The 17,882-nt window shown below is 36.3% G+C and overlaps 1 protein-coding gene across 4 annotated transcripts; it reads left to right on the top strand.

Annotated features, from left to right (window-relative positions):
- The first annotated feature begins 1,388 nt into the window (after window positions 1–1,388).
- LOC100709747 (macrophage mannose receptor 1) lies at window positions 1,389–16,829 on the top strand. Of its 4 annotated transcripts, none has more exons than XM_005476531.3 (32): window positions 1,389–1,541; window positions 1,746–2,102; window positions 2,279–2,449; window positions 2,530–2,685; window positions 2,945–3,055; window positions 3,539–3,676; window positions 3,781–3,957; window positions 4,834–4,988; window positions 5,633–5,746; window positions 5,883–5,998; window positions 6,139–6,287; window positions 6,378–6,577; window positions 6,935–7,050; window positions 7,554–7,626; window positions 7,752–7,905; window positions 8,216–8,254; window positions 9,531–9,694; window positions 9,822–9,883; window positions 10,194–10,294; window positions 10,420–10,562; window positions 10,916–11,021; window positions 11,450–11,577; window positions 12,843–12,887; window positions 13,049–13,093; window positions 13,217–13,319; window positions 13,790–14,022; window positions 14,337–14,502; window positions 14,960–15,124; window positions 15,250–15,366; window positions 15,594–15,749; window positions 16,037–16,066; window positions 16,220–16,829. In XM_005476531.3, the coding sequence occupies exons 1-32, from the start codon at window positions 1,469–1,471 to the stop codon at window positions 16,459–16,461; spliced, it is 4,305 nt and encodes a 1,434-aa protein (XP_005476588.2). In that variant the 5' UTR covers window positions 1,389–1,468; the 3' UTR covers window positions 16,462–16,829. The 4 variants fall into 4 exon arrangements, with proteins under 4 accessions (XP_005476588.2, XP_013126124.1, XP_005476589.2 ...); XM_013270670.2 differs by having other exon boundaries at window positions 7,551–7,626; XM_005476532.3 differs by lacking the exon at window positions 12,843–12,887.
- The last annotated feature ends 1,053 nt before the right edge of the window (window positions 16,830–17,882 follow it).

Raw genomic sequence — 17,882 nt, 5'->3', positions numbered from 1 at the left:
TGCCGATATCATAACACTGCCTTCACCATGTTTGTCAGAAAATTTTTCGTATCGTAAATGTTTTTCTCTTTCTTTGTACTTTTCTTTTCCCATCATCCAAATTCATCTTACGTAGTTTCATTTCTCCAAAGATTTCTTTTCAGAACTGTGCACTCCATTTTAGATATTTTATGTCTAATCTGGGCTTTTTGTGTAAATAATAATTTGCACCTTGTTGTAAAGCATTTGTGTTTATATTGTTGAAGGTATTTCTTTTGATTGACCCTACAATAATAGTTTAGTTTCTAATTATGTTGAAAAAAGTATTATTTTCCTTTTTTTTGCTTCATACAGGCATCATAAAAACATCATTGTGGTAACAAAGGTTCATACTTCAGCACAATGTGCCACCACGAAAAGGAGAATAACCAAAGGGGAAGTGAAAATACAAAATGCAGTGATAGATATTAAGGAAGAACTGGAAAAAAAAACAAAACAAAACAAAACAAAAAAACATCTGAATGCCTCCACCCTAAAGCAGGACATTATGTTACTACACTCAGGATGCACACAGTGTTTTCTTCATTAGTGTGACTGCAGCTCAGGAGGAAAAGCAGGTCATCTGCTAAGTAGAAGGTTGGCGGTTTGATTTCAGGCTCCTCCAGTGTGCATGTTAAATATCCTTAGGCCAGATACTAACCCCAAGTTGCTCTCTGATGCATCCATTGTAGGGTGAATGTCAGATAGAAAGCATTTATGTACAGAGCAAAGACACCCCCCCCCCCCCGGTATCTGTCATAACATTATGAATTATAGCATCGGTAACATCAGTCACCTCAGCTTCATCGGGTCAGACACAGAGTAACCGTTCACTTGCACATTTGCACCTACAGCCAATTTCGTAACACAAGTTAAGCTCACATGTCATTGGGTCCTACTATCACCGAGTGTGATAGTAGATGATCTTGGACTGTGTAGAATACTGCAGAATGCCTTTATCCTGATAACATCGTTACAGTATTATGGTAGTGTAGTACTGTGAGGAACTTTGTGATTCTGACCTCTACTTAATCATAAGGAAGATGTCAAAGGCAAAACTATAAATCCATATGTACTGCATCAAAGCTTGTGAATTACTGTTTCTCTGGGTCACTAATGCTGATTCATGAAACATGTTAAGCCAATTCCTTACGCATTTCTTTCTTCCTATGGAGGGGAAGTGAATGGGACAGCTTTTTGCCATGTCTGGAGTTAAACAGAAAGAGTGTGTGCTTTTGTGTATGTTGCCCTTCCTTCCTTCCTGTCCACCCCTGTACCAGTAGCAAAATGTGGAAATGTGCCAATGTGAAACATGAGACTTTCTCAATGAAGGGGGGGAAACAGAGTCATGTCAGAGATATTAAGGTTGCCTCCTTTTCACGTTCAGGCACATAAGTCCCCTGCTTGCAATGCATGGACATTGTCTGCTGCTCTGAGACTGATTGGAGGAATGATGCTCCCAAGAATATCTCTAGCAGTCTTTGGCCTCTTCATCACAACATGCCAATGCTCAACAAAAAATGGTATAGTATAAGCTCAAACATTTGATTTAACGATTTGTCATGACCAAGCTTTGAGAAACCCTACTATTTTTTTTGAGAAAAAAAAATATTTTAGCATGTTTATGGATTCAAACAAGGCTTTCATTAAAGGCTTGTTTGAATCCATATTGGAATAAACTTTGTGCAATAGGCTGATCAGTTTTTTTCAAACTTTTCCCTTTGCAGATTCCCCGTTTTCACTCATGAACAAAGCCACTGGTTTTTGTTTGCTGAAAAAGTATAGCCGCTGCCTTGACCTACGCTGGACGACTGATGACCGGCTTTTTGTTACCACAACTAAAAAATGCCTGGGAGCTCAGGGCAAAAGTATAGGGAGTGAAGTGAGCCTGTATGACTGTGATGACAAGAGCGACCTGCAAAAGTGGGAATGCAGGAATGGAACACTGCTCGCCCTCAAAAATAATGATTTATTCATTGAGATGAAAGATGATGAAACAATTGCTCTCTCAAAAACAACAGGACCAAATAACCAATTCACAATTACAGGGACCTCAAGCGGTGCTTGTACAAGAACATACAGAGGTATAGTATAAAACATATGCTTTTGTGTGTAAGTGTGCATTTGTGTATAGGCACTGGAAACCTTGGAGCAATGAAATACAGGCTCATGTCAAATAAGTCATGCTTTTTGTTTACTGGCTTATTTCAAATTTTAATTTAACTTGACCCAACCTCATTCCTTTTCTTTTCACCTCTAGAGCTTTTTACCATTGAGGGAAATGCATTTGGAAAGATCTGCATGTTTCCCTTCCTGTACAAAGACCGGTGGTATGGAGACTGCACTACATTTGACTCCTCAACAAAGCGACCATGGTGTGCAGTTGAAACAAAATTTGAACGTGAACAGTGGGGATACTGCCCAACCACTTGTGAGTTTGTCAAATTTCAACATTACTGGAGTGAAAATGTAAGAATTATTTAAATAAATTTTTTTTCTCTCAACATACAGCCACAGAGTACTGGAAAAAAAATCTCATAACAGGAGCGTATTACCAGCTGAACATACAGTCATCTCTGACTTGGGGACAAGCTGATACCAGCTGTAAACAGCAGGCTGCCTCCTTGGTCAGTATTGTGGAGCCCAGTGAGCAAGCTTTGATCTCAGGTGAGGTGCCACCTGGTGGTTATTTGCCAGAACTCAAACAGATGCAGCATTTTGAATTTTAAATGAAATAATCAAGATTTTGGATTACAAATACTTTTGATATTGCATGAACCTGCAATATATTTTAGTATCGATCTGTCTGTCTGTCTGTCTTATTCCTACCAATTGACAATTTTAAAGCTGATGTTATAGTTCATGAAAAAATAACAAGTGCTTTTCTTTTTTCGTCCCTCTCTCTCATAAACACTTGAACACACAGCATTATTGGGAGCAGGGAGAAAAAAACTTTGGATTGGGTTAGTTTTGGACCCAGAACATGGCTGGCAGTGGACTGATGGCAAACCTTTCCGTTATCTGCGATGGGATTCTGGTAAGTCCTCACTGCAAAGACAAAGTTCCTTTCAGCAATAATCCTCAAACATCTGAGCGATCTGGAAATTAACTGAAAAGTTGCAGAAAATTACAGTGTTAAGCAAATCTAATCTGTCAGGTTAACTCTTGTGACAACTAGACACTTAGGGTAAAAGGTTTTTCAAGAATTCATGTAGATAATTGTAAGAAGTAAAACAGTCTAAACCTTAAAAAAACCCAGTTAAATATTCATTCATGTCTCCAAGTTGCTGCTAATTATTATACATTTTTATCTTTTTAACAAGTGAACTAATACAATATTTTCATATTCTATCCCTCTGTTGTTAGTTTTTCTAAATGCTAAATACCACCAATATTGTTACAAATTACATGATACTCAAAGATTTAAAGTACTCCTACAATTTTTTGTATTCTATTTTTTTATTGTGCATGATTGGGTCACGTGTGAGTGTTAACTATCATCATTATTATCTTGATTTAGGGAATCCCCTTCCTACTCCAGGACACAACTGTGCAATTTTTGACACTGCTGGAGAGCACTCTTGGCAAAGTTCATCCTGTGCCAAGAAAATGGGCTACATCTGCTACAAAGATGGGGTCCCACCAGCACCTCCACAAAGTATATAAAAATATTCTATTCTATTTGAATGTTTCTCTAGGTGGCAGTAGTTTCTGGGGGAATCCAAAGTGAAGTTCTTATATATTTGTTCTCTTCATCATCAGTTGAACAAGGGTTTTGCTCAGCACCTTGGATTCCCTACAATGGCCACTGTTTTCATCTTCAGCGTAATACTCAAACATGGTCTGGCGCTAGGAAAGCTTGTCGTGCAGAAGGCGGCGACTTAGTGAGCATCAGAAATGTGGAGGATCAAAGCTTTGTGATCTCTCAGCTTGGATACGGTATGTGGCAATCCTGTCTCCATGAAATAACGTTAATACAAAACAGATTCCCAACAGCAAATATATTTAATTCAATTGAGAAGGTGCACATGTGCTGAGACTGAACATATCGGTTTCCAGTTTGTAATTCACTAATAGCATCATTAAACTTTTTATTGTTATGGCAGGATATGGTAAACTTTAGGGATATTTTGTGGTGTGGTTTAAAAAAAGTTACATAGGCTTAGGTCACAATATTTTTATTTGCATTTAATTTAAATTGTGTGTTTGTTTGTTTTTTAACTCTAACTAAACTGTGTATCTCACCTAAACCTAATCAAAATGTGTATTCCACCTAATCCAGTTTCTATTTACGCCTACTGAGTTTATCCAAGTTTGTCCTTAATCAAAACCAAAATGTTTACCAATAGATAACCAGCCAGTGAGTACAAAGCAAGTAAACACTCAATAATATATGAATGACAATTTCACTTCTTAAAAATCATTGAGAGAGTGCTGGATTCATCACTATATCATAATTGTTTTTACTCCGGCAAATAATAAAAAAATACCGAATTTTGAATTTAAAAGACTAATAATTAAGAAAGCCTTAACAGATTCGAATGACATGCACACTTTACACGTAATAACTGGCAGCATGACTGTACATTTAGGAGTGACAATAGAGATCATGTCATTCATTCAGCTCCAGCTTGCTGCGAGTCTATGTCAAATATTTCCACACATGTGGGAGCTGTTGATTTTTTCATATGTTAAAGTATGATTTAGACAATGCCTGTCACTTTTTTACCAGTCTATGAACTGTACAAGTAATTTTCAATGTAATGGGGGAAATTTTAGCTTCTGGCTGATATTTGGTCCATTATTTTTCTGTAGCATCCACTGATGAGCTTTGGATTGGACTGAACGACATTAGGATAGAGGGACTGTTTGATTGGAGTGACCAATCTCACGTGTCCTTCACCAGCTGGGAATATGGAAAACCAGGAGTCTCCACTGATGGAGATGACTGTGTTCTCATCAGGGGAGAGGTAAGACCTTGTGCATATTTATTCATCTATATGTGTTAAGCTAGACAAATCATGCATGGAGAAAGCATAATACACTACACTTGATGTATTGATCTTCAAGAAAAAGTTTTGTAAGAAATATTAAACTGTATTTTTTGTGCTGTTTCTAAAGTACATGTTTTACAATACTGATACTTTACATATTTTTCTACCGTTTTAACTTAGTTGTGTGCTGCAGGATATTTTCTTCCGACATTTTTCTTCATAGTTTCCACACTGGTTTACAAAGTTGAATGTTTTCCAAATGAAATCAGTATCTTAGGTGTGGCAGACTGGTAAAATAGATTAAATGTGAGAGAAAACAGGACAAGACTCTTTTAGAATTAGAAAGCGTTGAATTTACTTCTATAGCCTCGTGTCATTCTTACGAAATATCTAAACTTTAAAACATTTCATGATTTGAAGGTTTGGGGCAAGTTACAGGCTTTTTGGATGTGATAGTGTTTTACTGCACGTATAAGCACTTTGAGTTCTTAGTATTTTGAGAAATATACCAAAGCACCTTGGAGTAACTGTAATTACAGTGCTTTAAATATTTGCATTTTATCCATTCAGCAATCCAGCCCACACATCTGCAAGTGTTTACAATGCTTTTGTTCTTGCAGAATGGGAACTGGGCAGATCGGTCATGTGATGAGCAACATGGCTTTATCTGTATGAAGCAAAGTTCCACTGAAAGCACTGGAAATGAACCAGATATAGACATTGGATGTAAAGCTGTGAGTAATAACAAAGCATGATTATGGTTAAAATTTCACTTTGTAAAAACAGTAGAACATTTTAAAAAGCAGATTACAAATAGATAGGCGAAATTTTAATGTACTCCTCAGTTGTGATGTGTTTACTCTCCTATAGGGATGGAAAAAACATGGCTCCTACTGCTACTTTGTAGGCACTGAGACAAAGACTTTCAGTCAAGCTAGCGAAGACTGCAAGAGTTCAAACTCATACTTAGCTGATGTTTCAAATGGGTAAGAAAACAACCAGTTCATCTTTGTTATAAATCGCATAACGATTTCTTTGGGAAATCCACAAACATGCATGCAGATGCATGTGCTGCACAGTATATTCAACATGAAAAGAAATCTATGAATTATATACATTTTTGCAGGGTGGATAATGCCTTCCTTGTCAGCTTGGTGGGGTTGAGACCAGAGAAATACTTCTGGATAGGGCTCTCAAATCAAAATAATATTGATGTTTTTGAGTGGACCAACTCACCCACAGTAAGGTTCACTCACTGGAATAGTCAAATGCCAGGTATGGATGCATCTGAATTTCCTTAAATATCAGGAATAAACTGCATCCCAATAAGTTGCACATGACTGTTGCTTTCCTCAATGACCTAAGGTTACCAGCAAGGCTGTGTTGCCATGACAACTGGGGTTTTAGCTGGACTCTGGGACCTGCTTCCCTGCACCAACAAAGAAAAATATATCTGCAAGTACATGGCAGAGGGGATGGCTCCAACTTCTCCACCACCAACTGTGGCTCCTCCTAAATGTCCAGAGGGTTGGACTCGAGTGGGAACGAGAGCCATGTGCGCTAAGGTACAACCTTCGGTCAGCCTTGAGTGAACTCAAAGAAATTGTGTCTATTGTGGAGTATTTAGCACTGGCCCTTTACAGCAATGTGATGTCAGCCAAAATATGCTATAAGTGTGAATGTGAGTGTAAGTGGGTCTCTTTGTGTTAGTCCTATGTTACATTAGCAACCTGTCAGTTTTAGGAATCTCTTCATTCATTACGATAGGGACTTGTTCTTCTTGTTCTGCATTCTATTTCTCCTTATTCCTCAGGACTCCATACAGTGTTGTGCTCACAAAATTAAATGAAATTTAACTACAGTCAATTGCATGAACTATCTGCGGTTGAGAAATTTACAGAGTTGTTGTCTTGTGTTTGAAGTTTTTTACAGGTCCTCGCTCAGAAGAAAAGACTTGGTTTGAGGCCAGGGATTACTGCAGGGCCATTGGAGGAGATCTGCTTAGCATCCACAGTTCTGCTGAGCTACGACTGTTCAGGTACAGCATGACTTAGTCTACAATAACAACTACTGTTTATAGTATCTTCTGTCAATTATTTCCCAGTCTAAATGATACACCCATTAGTTTATCCTAACATAAGATCAAACTCTAGACAATGATGGTCTACGTGAAATAATCCTGTTTAAAATATTCAGCATGCTGGCAAATATGTTTCACATTCACACAACACACCATGTTGGTGTTTTAACCTACTGAAAAACTGAAAAAAAGCATTCATATAGTAGTAAATTATACACTTATTTATCTGGCCTGCGTTCTATGCAGTAGCAAATTCAGATGCTCCATATTTTCTACTTTCATCACCTGAAGTACTACATATTGCCTGTAGGGTGAGAAAATATGATGTTTTAGCTGCTTCAGAAAAGCACAAAGACTGATGAGACTGACACCATCAGCTAACTGCAAATGTAGCTAAAATGTTTGTTTTAGTACTTTAGAAGACAGTGAGAGTGTTTTTCGTTTCCTTTTTTGTACAGCAGAGGTGGAAAAGGCTGGATTGGACTTCACATTCCTGAAACAAGCACTGGTTACGCCTGGACTGATGGAAGCCCAGTAAGTTAATGGAATTCTGTTCTTGTTTTCTTTCGTTTTGTTTTTTTAATTAAATCATTAAATGTTATTTTAATAAAATATTTACAATAACTCAACATAATGTTGTTGTTTCTTATTGTTAACAGCTAGATTTCCAGCACTGGCAGGAAGGAGAACCAAACAATTTCAACAATGCAGAATCTTGTGCTGAGTTTGTGATACATAACTGGGATGAAGAAGGTTCTTGGAATGATCTGAACTGTGACAGTTACAATGACTGGTTGTGTCAGATCCGTACAGGTATAGTTGACTGAATGCTGACCAGTCTCACTGCTGGAACATTTTTTAACTAACCTTCGTATGCATGTTCTTTTCTGTCTTCAGGGGTGAAAAGATTATTGTTAATATTCACAATATTCTGTAATCTCTTCTTGCCATGATTTCAGTGTATATGATTGGAGAAATTGTCACTATCGTTGAAACACATTTCCGACTAAAAATAATGACTGCATTACAGTATACCGCAGTGTAGACTACAGAGTGCAACGACATGTTTACTGTTGCTTTCCTTTCCTTTGAATAAAATGGACTTCTGTCTGTGCTCTTGCAGGAGTGACTCCCAAACTACCTCCGAATAATACTGTGGTGGGTAAGTTCACATGGATTAACCTCAAACATAACCTGGGTGAATAACACATATGCACTACAACACCTGGATTGCGGATTTGCCCGAGTACAGCTTCATCCTGTTTGGTGGTTTCGCATTGTAGCTCAAACTTGCAAATTCCCAAAGCAGTATGATAAATCATTTTCATTGTTACCTTTCAAATAAACAAACTTATACTATAAATTATAAACAGTAATTTTATAAAGCATGAGACCAATATAGAAAAAAACTAAGGAGGAAGAAGAGAGGTTATATTTAAAGATAAGGACTGCTTAGTGACACTTGATAAACTGATTACATGTAATCATCATCATCTTTACATATTGGATTTGTATATGATGTGTTTCGATAATTTATATCCATTTTCATATTGTGGTGCTCATGATCAGTGTTATGTAAATGTAGTATATTAATTTGCATTTAAGCATGTGATGCTTAGATGAGGCATCCACCTTTTTACCAACTTTAAAGGTCTAGTATAAGGACAATATACAGTATACTGTTAGTATAGCTGTGAAACATCTGCCTACATCATGTTGAATTCAGTTTTGTAAATCCATAAAGTGATGAAGTGATCAAAACCTGCACACTAAGAAAATCTACTGGAGATCACATTAAAAGTTATTTGGTGGAGGTGTGGAGGCAAAGTCACGCTCTACTATGTGGACGACTGAAAATGGTTATTTTAAAAAAATGTTTTTTAACTACTTGTGTCCTACATAACAGATTTAAGCAAAGTTCATTCATTAGGTTTAGATTTAGATTGGAATAACATTTGTGTTCTCATGTAATAATAATATTATTTTAGAATGACATTAATACAGGACAAGGTTCAGTTACCTTTGCATAATAAATAGATGGTAGAATTGAGTGAGTGTGTAATGAACTTGAATTAGTATTTCAATTTCTACTGCAGTATTTTTTTTAAACAAATATATCTGTACTTCTGCTTAGGTAAAGAATGCTGGTACTTTACTTGCTCCACCTCTGATAATGACATCACTGAAGAAATTAATGAATAAAAATAAATTTTTGTTGAAAAATATTTGGGATGATCTGAATATCAATGGCATAGATTTTACATTTTATACCTTTTTATTCATTGTATACCTTCAGTCCTCTTCAAAAATCTGATGTGGCCACCAAGTGTTTTAGTTTTGTTTTTTTTAAAGGTTGGGTCTACCTGGACAAACGGATCTGACCAAAAGATTCGGTAGAACACTGACAAGCCCATCAATGTGTTTCTAAACTTTTACAGAATTCAATACCACTTCGGATGGTTGGCTGGAGCGGAGAGGGAATCAGTATTTTATTAACAGAATGTCAATGCCCATGGAAGATGCTCGTCACTTCTGTCAGCAGAGGCACGGTGACCTAGTATCTATAACCAGTAAAGAGGAAAATGTTTTCATATGGAAACAGGTAAATATCTATATTTTTAATTCATACTTTTTGTTTTGTTTTATTAATATATTAGAGCAGGCCAAAAACATTAGAATGTGGCACACACTAGATATAATTGTGCATATTTATGTGTGTGTCTCTACAGATATCCAGAAGCTATGGGCGTTATTATATAGGTTTGTCAGTGGATCTTGATGGGTCACCTTGGTGAGTAATAATTAATGCCATAAGGGGAAAAGGGAGATTTTAGGCCGACTCATGATCATTGATAAGAAGTGCATTTCCTATTTCCTATTTGTAATGAGGTACATTTCCTTTTTAAAGACCTGTCATTTAATCTAAAGAAGGGTTTTTTTTGTCATCAGTGAACTAAATCCATGTTGTCACTCAACTGACTGTTTGTTTATTTATTATGGAATAGAAATAGTGACACCATAATACAAAAAAGTCTAACATCAAATGATGAATATTTTCTTATGTTTCAATTAAAAATTTAACTATAATGCTCTACATTAAGGTGGATGGATGGTAGTCCGGTGTCATTTCGAAGATGGGATGCAGATCAACCCAGCACTAGTGGCTTTGATCAAAACTGTGTTTATATGTCTTATCACATGGGTGAGTAAAAATGCTCTGAATGCTTGAACTGAAAAATGATCAAATCTAGACATGATGTCTGGAATAAAATAATTGATTAATGGATTAGGATAATGTTCCTAATGAATACTCTGTTGATCTTATAGGCTTCTGGAGTACTTCTAATTGTGGAAGAGAGCTTTCATTTATTTGCAAGCGAGGAAGGACATCGCCAACCAACACCACCGCAGCCCCAACAGTTGCTCCAACAGGTGGCTGCCCAAACAAATGGATGAAATTTGGCACAAAGGTCAGGCTTTTAAACCTTTATTTCAGAGAAGTTTTTAAAATGACAAAATTATAGCAGAGGCCCACCATCAAAATATACATTGAGCTTTTATTTGGCTTCAAATGTCAAGTTGATTCTTTAAAATGTAATAAAGAACTGATTTAAAAAAACGAATGAAGGAGAATCAAGGAAGCAGAAAAAAGTTTGTCAAATGTGGAGTGGAATTAAAAAAGAGTCAGCAAATTTTGACCCCTCCATCTGTGTGCTTCATTCAGTACTAATTATAAATGAGATCATGTAAAATACACAGGTTTCAGTGGTGAAATGTTTCACCTAACTCTTATCATAATAATAATTACATTTCTTTTCTGCAGTGTTACAACATCTATAAAGACAGGCAGATCACTTGGGAATATGCACGGTCAAAATGCATTGAGGTGGGGGGCACTTTAGTCTCTATACCTACAAGAAGTGTGCAAGGTTAGTTCTAATTATGTTTTATTCAGATTTGTATTTAAACTGGATTTAAACTTTAACTCTTTCCCCCTTAAATGCCTACTAGGGGTACCCCTCGTTTCTCTTTTCTGGACTGGTTTCTGTTATATTTTAGGTCTGCTTCCAGAACAAAATTACTGGGTGTGCATCAGAAGTTGGTGTGGTTGATCTCTGTCTGTACTTAGGGCTACATTTTACTAGGGCTAAGCTCAGAAAAACCTAAAGCCCATTCAAATGGCTGTCAAACCACATTTTTATTGGTGTATATTAAGGTTTCAAAAATCCTCATTAAGGACACAGGGGAGGTCATTATGGAGGAAAGAGTTACCAACGAGTTCCATTGTTTTACCAAAAATGGAAAAGAAACCAGAAACCTACATTTAATATCTTGTGTCTGTATCTTCAATTTTCAGCATTTTTGATCACCAGAATGGTTTATACAGCATCTACAGACCTGTGGATTGGTTTGAATGCTATAAGCCAAGAGGGTTTTTTCTGGACCGATGGGAAAAAAAGGCAATACACCAACTGGGGCTATTCTGTGAGTTCATTCAATCTCATACAGGTGTAATGTGAAGCTAATCCTTTGTACAACTATCAGTAGCTGTATTGTCATTTTACAGCTTGCTTTTGTATCATGATTTCACATTTCTTGTCGAGTTACAGATATAGATTCAGTGATGCTATGATTGAATTGAACCAGTGTTGGTCAAGTTACTTGAAAAAAGTAATCGGTTACTAATTACTGATTACTTCCCCCCAAAAGTAATCCCGTTACTTTACTAATTACTTATTTTCAAAAGTAATTAATTACTTAGTTACTTTTTAAAAACATGATTTACAACCTGAATAGGTAATAAAGCGATAGATCTTTCAACCCAATTCAACTTTTTCTGCATAATCCATCATACAAAATGTAATCAAATGGAAAAGTCTCTTTTTAAAACTTGTTTTATTAGTTTTAATCTTTTAACTTTATGCATCAAGCAAAAATTAAATTATATGCAACATTCTCTGACTGGAAGAAATTTGTTTAACATTTAAACCTATTTTCTGCACATTCCAGCACATAAAATAAAATATTTTTTTGTGTTTACACTCACTCTTTCAAATAGATGAAAGTAAAACACAGCAGAAAATAAATAAAATCAAAGACTACCGGTCCTGTTGCTCTATTTTCACCTGTAAAGCAGGACTGGGGTAGGCAGAGGTTTACCCTGGGGCAGGTGTGCCACAGGGGTCAGTGGAAGAATCCGCGAGTTTCTCTGTGAATTTCACATTACGTCGTAGCGCACTCGCTGCTTGCTTGGAAGTTTAGGGGTTTTTTTCGCTGTAAAAATAAGTTTTCTTCCCACGCACAATGGACACTAATGTTTTTGTCACTTTTTATGGAATCAAACTCAAAATAAGGTCAGTACTTCCACGCTTTAAACGCTGCATGCTCATACTCTCTCCCGCACTCGATATATTATCCATTGTTGATCTGCAGACAGCTGTTGTCACGAACGTCGCACTCGCTTACGTCACTGTCATGAGACACTCTCGCAAAAAAAATCACGGTTTTAGTAACGCAGTAACGCAGCGTTCCTACGTGAAAGTAAGGGTAATCTAATTACCGTTTTTGCAATAGTAATCCCTTACATTACTCGTTACTTGAAAAAAGTAATCAGATTACAGTAAACAAGTAACGCGTTACTGCCCATCTCTGAATTGAACTACACAGAATTTAGTGTCAAGCTCTGACCAGCATTTTATTTTTCACAGAAATTTTAAAGAAATATTTACACTGGCAAATTTTGATTTTAGAGACGTGAACAACCTTTCGGGATGGTGTATCCAAGATGGAATGAGGTAAACATAGTTTGAGCTATGCATTGTGATTTGACAGGTAGGTGTGGTTATAGATGTGTCCAGTGATGCTGGGCTTGGTCAGAGGTCAATGTCAAACTGCCCTTCCTGTCCCAGGAGTAGAAATGTTAATGAAATATTAATAATGATCATTTTCATTGCAGAGATATCACCGTCATCCTGGCAGCTTTTATCAAAGATGGAATGAGGTAATGATATTCAAGATTAATTTAAACATGTCACCACTGCTTGTATGCAAAAAGTAATCTTAATTAATTGCACCTTTTAAAAAAGAGATTTTAAAATCATGATCACTTACCATTCTTACCCAGGATGACTGTGTTGTAATGAACGGAAATCCTGCTTTTGGGATTGGTAAATGGATAATAAGGTCTTGCAATGACACCAATGGATATATCTGTCAACGGAATCTTGGTGAGTCCATCTCTTTGGAGTAGAAATTTTCAGAGGCTAAACATAATTCATAAAACATTTTGTTCTCCTGCAGTCTCACCACTTCTCTAGTGAATCATTTAGGGGTAGGGTTAAGTAGCATTTGATCCAAATTCAAAAAGAGCTTCATTTCAAACATAAGCCTTAATTCTATTATTATATTTACATTTGAGCAAACCAAACAGGTGAAAATGTCATGGAGAGGTTGATGCAAACCCAGCTCTAACCCATAATGAGGTCGCTGGAGATCTGTTAGATGTTAAGAAGTTAAATTGTTGTTGTACAACTGCATTCCAGTGGTAGCTCACTCACATCAGTGTTTTTGGCCTGCTATGCGAATTTGCAAATAATGGACAAAAATAAATATAAACTCCTGTAGACAGTTATATAGTTTGCAGCGATGCAAAAATATGAATTAATCTCATGTCTAATTTTCTTTTTGCTCTTAACAGATCCAAACATGAAAGTACCACCTGAAAGCATAGATTATAATATCTATGAGACTCTGGGAAATGACAGCATCAAGGTTGTTACTCAAAATCTCACCTGGGATGATGCCCAGAAACGTTGTAAAGCTGATAAAGCCAACTTGGCCAGCCTGCGAAATGACTGGACACAGGCATATGTTGAGCTGCTGGCTATAAAACTCAATACTCCTCTTTGGATTGGACTTAACAAACAGCAGGTACAAGGTTGCAACTATCCAAAATTACACCTGTGTCCTATAAAAATGATTAAACATACAGGACATTTGAAAATAAGAGTTACATGGGGTTCTTTAGTTATGTATAAAATAAGATGTGATAAAGTTCTTGAATAACTTATTTTGGAAAATCATTACAAGTGGCGTATGGCCCAAGGCTGCTGACTTAATAAAATCTAAATTTGTAATCTATATAATACATATTGGCAGGAGCAGTTTTAAACAGACATGACAGACAGAAAACATCCCCAACAAAACTATTGATTTGACAACATCTGATCCATGTTTATTTTCAGACTGGAGGTTATTTTAAATATATTGATGGTTGGCATCTGAACAATGCCGGCTGGGCTGAATTTGAACCGAGCAGGGACAAACCTTGTGTGTACATAGATGTGGATGGAAAATGGAGGACTGCTTTCTGCAATGTGACCATAAAAAGTGCCTGTATGCAGTCTTCAGGTATGTTTTTAAAAAGTTTATGATTTTTCCTACATCTCTGGCATCTTGATTATACGTCTTAATTTCTATATTAGATATTACTAAATTGGCAATTGCTAATTAACTGGCCAATGTCAAGCAATCTCTGCTTATTAATGTCTTTAGAAGGATATAGTTAAAAGTAAGAGGCAGGATTGTCAGTGCTCTGTGTTCTGATCATGTGAAAGTAATGAGAACAGAACTTTGATGGCCTGTGAGTGTTTCAGACCCATTACTGTCCATTAAATAAGAGATACTAAAGTTTTTTTTTTTTCTTAGCTGGCTGTTGGTCAGCTCAAGTGTTTTTCCTTTTATTATTTACATTCATTTACAGTAACAGACATCGCAGAACATTTTGATCCCAGGAGATAACCGTTTCACCAAGTCACAGTTGAACATTTCATGATTCATTGAGCATTTTTGCTTCTATTCTTCACAGACGTGGCACCAACTGAGTCTACAATATTTCCTGGAAATTGTCCTGATGATACAGATCTAGAGTACCAACAGAGCTACACATGGCTGCCATATAGGGGTTATTGTTATTTGTTTATCCAAGATGAAATTGAATGGGCAGATGCAGCTAGCAGCTGTGTAAGGCATGGTAAGATACATGCTGAATATTTTGTCACAATTTTAGAATCACTATACAGTAAATATGTGGTGTTAAGATTAGGCCTAATATGTGTTTTCAACATTGTTACAAACAGTCGATGTTTTCTTTTTAAGGTGGAGTGTTGGCTAGCATTGAAGATCCCTCTGAGCAAGAATTCATCAAAGGCGTTGTGACAAATTTCAAAGATAGACACAACTCTTTCTGGATTGGTCTGTTTAAAACTCATAAAGGTATGGCCACAATAAGTATAATCTTTTAGTGTTTATAGAAAAACTATTTAATGAAACCATATTAACAATTGATTGACTTAATTGAAGAAACAAACTAAAACCTCAAATCACCACTAAATCAGTACTGTTTATCATGTCTTTCTTGTCAGCATCTGTGTAGCCACATTCAGTGGGGTATTGGTAAGTTAGCAAAGTGAAAAAAGGAATACATTTCTGTTTGCCCCTAGGGACATGGCTTTGGTTGGATAGAACTATTTTGGACTTCACTAACTGGGCTCCAGATGAGCCGGATTCTGATTTTGGAGCAATTCAAACCTCAGATGGGACTTGGAACTCAGGTCGCAGATGGCACGACAGACCATATATCTGTAAAACAGCCAAAGGTAAAATAATTGTGTCAATGTGAAGTAATTATATCCAATTATTTATCGAAGGAAAATATTAACAAATGCACAACTGTAATAATTTATAATTAATAATACTCATTACATGTGTTACTAAGCAGCTTGTTAGTAACCCACACAGATGCCATCTACCATTGGATATCTTACATCTTACTTTACGTTAATGCTAAAGTCTTATGGTTTACAGGAAAGAGAGAGCTAATAAACCTAAATCTTTGAGTTTTTACCATTTTTTTCATTCTTTTCCTTTGTTTTTTTGCCACTAGTGATGCCGCAAACTTCAGGATCAAAAAGTGGTAAGTTCTGTCTTTATATGCCTCTGTGTTGTTTAATTATATAACAATATATATGTTCATGAAAAGTATATAGTGTAATACTAGTTAGAGTGAAAATTTAAATTTAAATTAAATCATGTTTTAAAATCTGAACTTGCTTGCTTGAACCTGCAGGACCTGATGGAGATCAAGATCATCACACTCGTGTCCACACTAGTGTGGTAGTTGTGCTGGTGATTACGATCACTTCCACACTGGTAGTCATTGCATTTTTCCTCTACAAGAAGTCTCCTGGTCCCTTCCCCACGTTTGAAAATCCACTGTACTTCAATGGTGAACGATCGCAACCTGATGTGCTTGACACCAATAAACTAATAGAGAATGCAGAAAACCCTGAACCAGTTTTAACCTTGTGATTTTAGGTGGGGTCTATTAGGATATAAACTTTACTGTGTTCCAAACTGATGCATTACACTTTGATGATTTAATATTTGGTTGTTTACTATATGCAGTAAATATATGCAATTATTTAACAGTAAGTCACTAAGTGTGAGCTTCAGTGGAGGTGGCAACCTCATTACAGACCAATTTAAGCTCTAGGATGTCTGTATGAATAGGATTATTATTTGATTTGTTTTTCTTTATCCCTGTAATTGAATGTATATAATTATTACATGTGGTGCTTAGATCCACTAGTAGCTGTTCATTGCTTGTAGTCTTGAAATACATAAATGTACTGCCTATTGGTATTGAATAAACATTAAACTTGGCAATAAACGATTAATGGGTATTTAGTATGTTTAGTCGCTATCTTTCTAGTTTTCAAAAGCAAAATCTTTGTTAGCGTTGCTGTGTCATTTGATTTTTGTCAGGCACACTTTGGACTAACAGATCTAATCTATGGGACAGCATGGTGTTGGTGATTACTACTTAGTACCTCTCGCCTCTTGCAAGAAAATCATGGGTGTAAAGTCAGGGCTTTCTGTGTGGTGTTCGCATGTGTCTGAGAGGTTTCCTCCCACAGTCAAAAGGCATGCATGAAGTTAGGTTAACTGGTGATTCTAAACTGACAATAGGTGTGAGTGTTAGCATTGGATAACAGTGGGGTACAGATTGGACAGGTTGTTAGAAAAACAGACAAACACACACAAAATAAACTAATGCTTTTGTGCCTGACACTAAATAAGACCAAATGGAGACTAAACCCAAAATTTTTAACCAAACCTGTCAAGTAAATTCTAATTTAAAATTACAGTTGAAAAAGCTGCAAAAATAACTGTCTGTGCCTGTTCTGTCCTCACTAAGTGTTGTCCTCGTGAACATAGACTCAGCTATACAGACAGCTTAAAAACTCTCCTAATCAAAATCCAAGGAACAGGCCGATGTGTTGAGTTGGATGATTTAATAAGGAAAAAGTGTGAAACTGTTGACAAAACCAGAAATAAACCAATAAAAATGTTGCATCAATATACAATATAACAAACACACCAGTAAGTCACATATTCAAAAATATGAGCACAATATTTATCTGTTTAGTGAGTGCCCGAATAAAACATCAAATGAAATCACGCTCATGATCAAAATGTTAAAGAAACCACATGGCATATGAGCTAGCTTAACCTTACTAGCTTAGGTCATACATGCATTCAAATTAAATTCAAACTGCAAACTGTATCATGCCTTCACAACAAATAATAATGTACACAAGTCGTCTCAGTGATAACAAACAATATTACTCACAGATGATGCCGTTTATCAACTTGTGAAGGCATGGATGGCAACAGATTAACAGAGGTGAAACTGCCTCTGCCTAGATCTTGCAGAGTAAAAATACACA

Source organism: Oreochromis niloticus, linkage group LG18 (assembly GCF_001858045.2).
Source record: "Oreochromis niloticus isolate F11D_XX linkage group LG18, O_niloticus_UMD_NMBU, whole genome shotgun sequence".
In the NCBI taxonomy this organism is placed as follows: Eukaryota; Metazoa; Chordata; class Actinopteri; order Cichliformes; family Cichlidae; genus Oreochromis; species Oreochromis niloticus.
The sequence above is the reverse complement of the archived record's forward strand: the minus strand, read 5'-3'. Positions and strand labels throughout refer to the sequence as shown.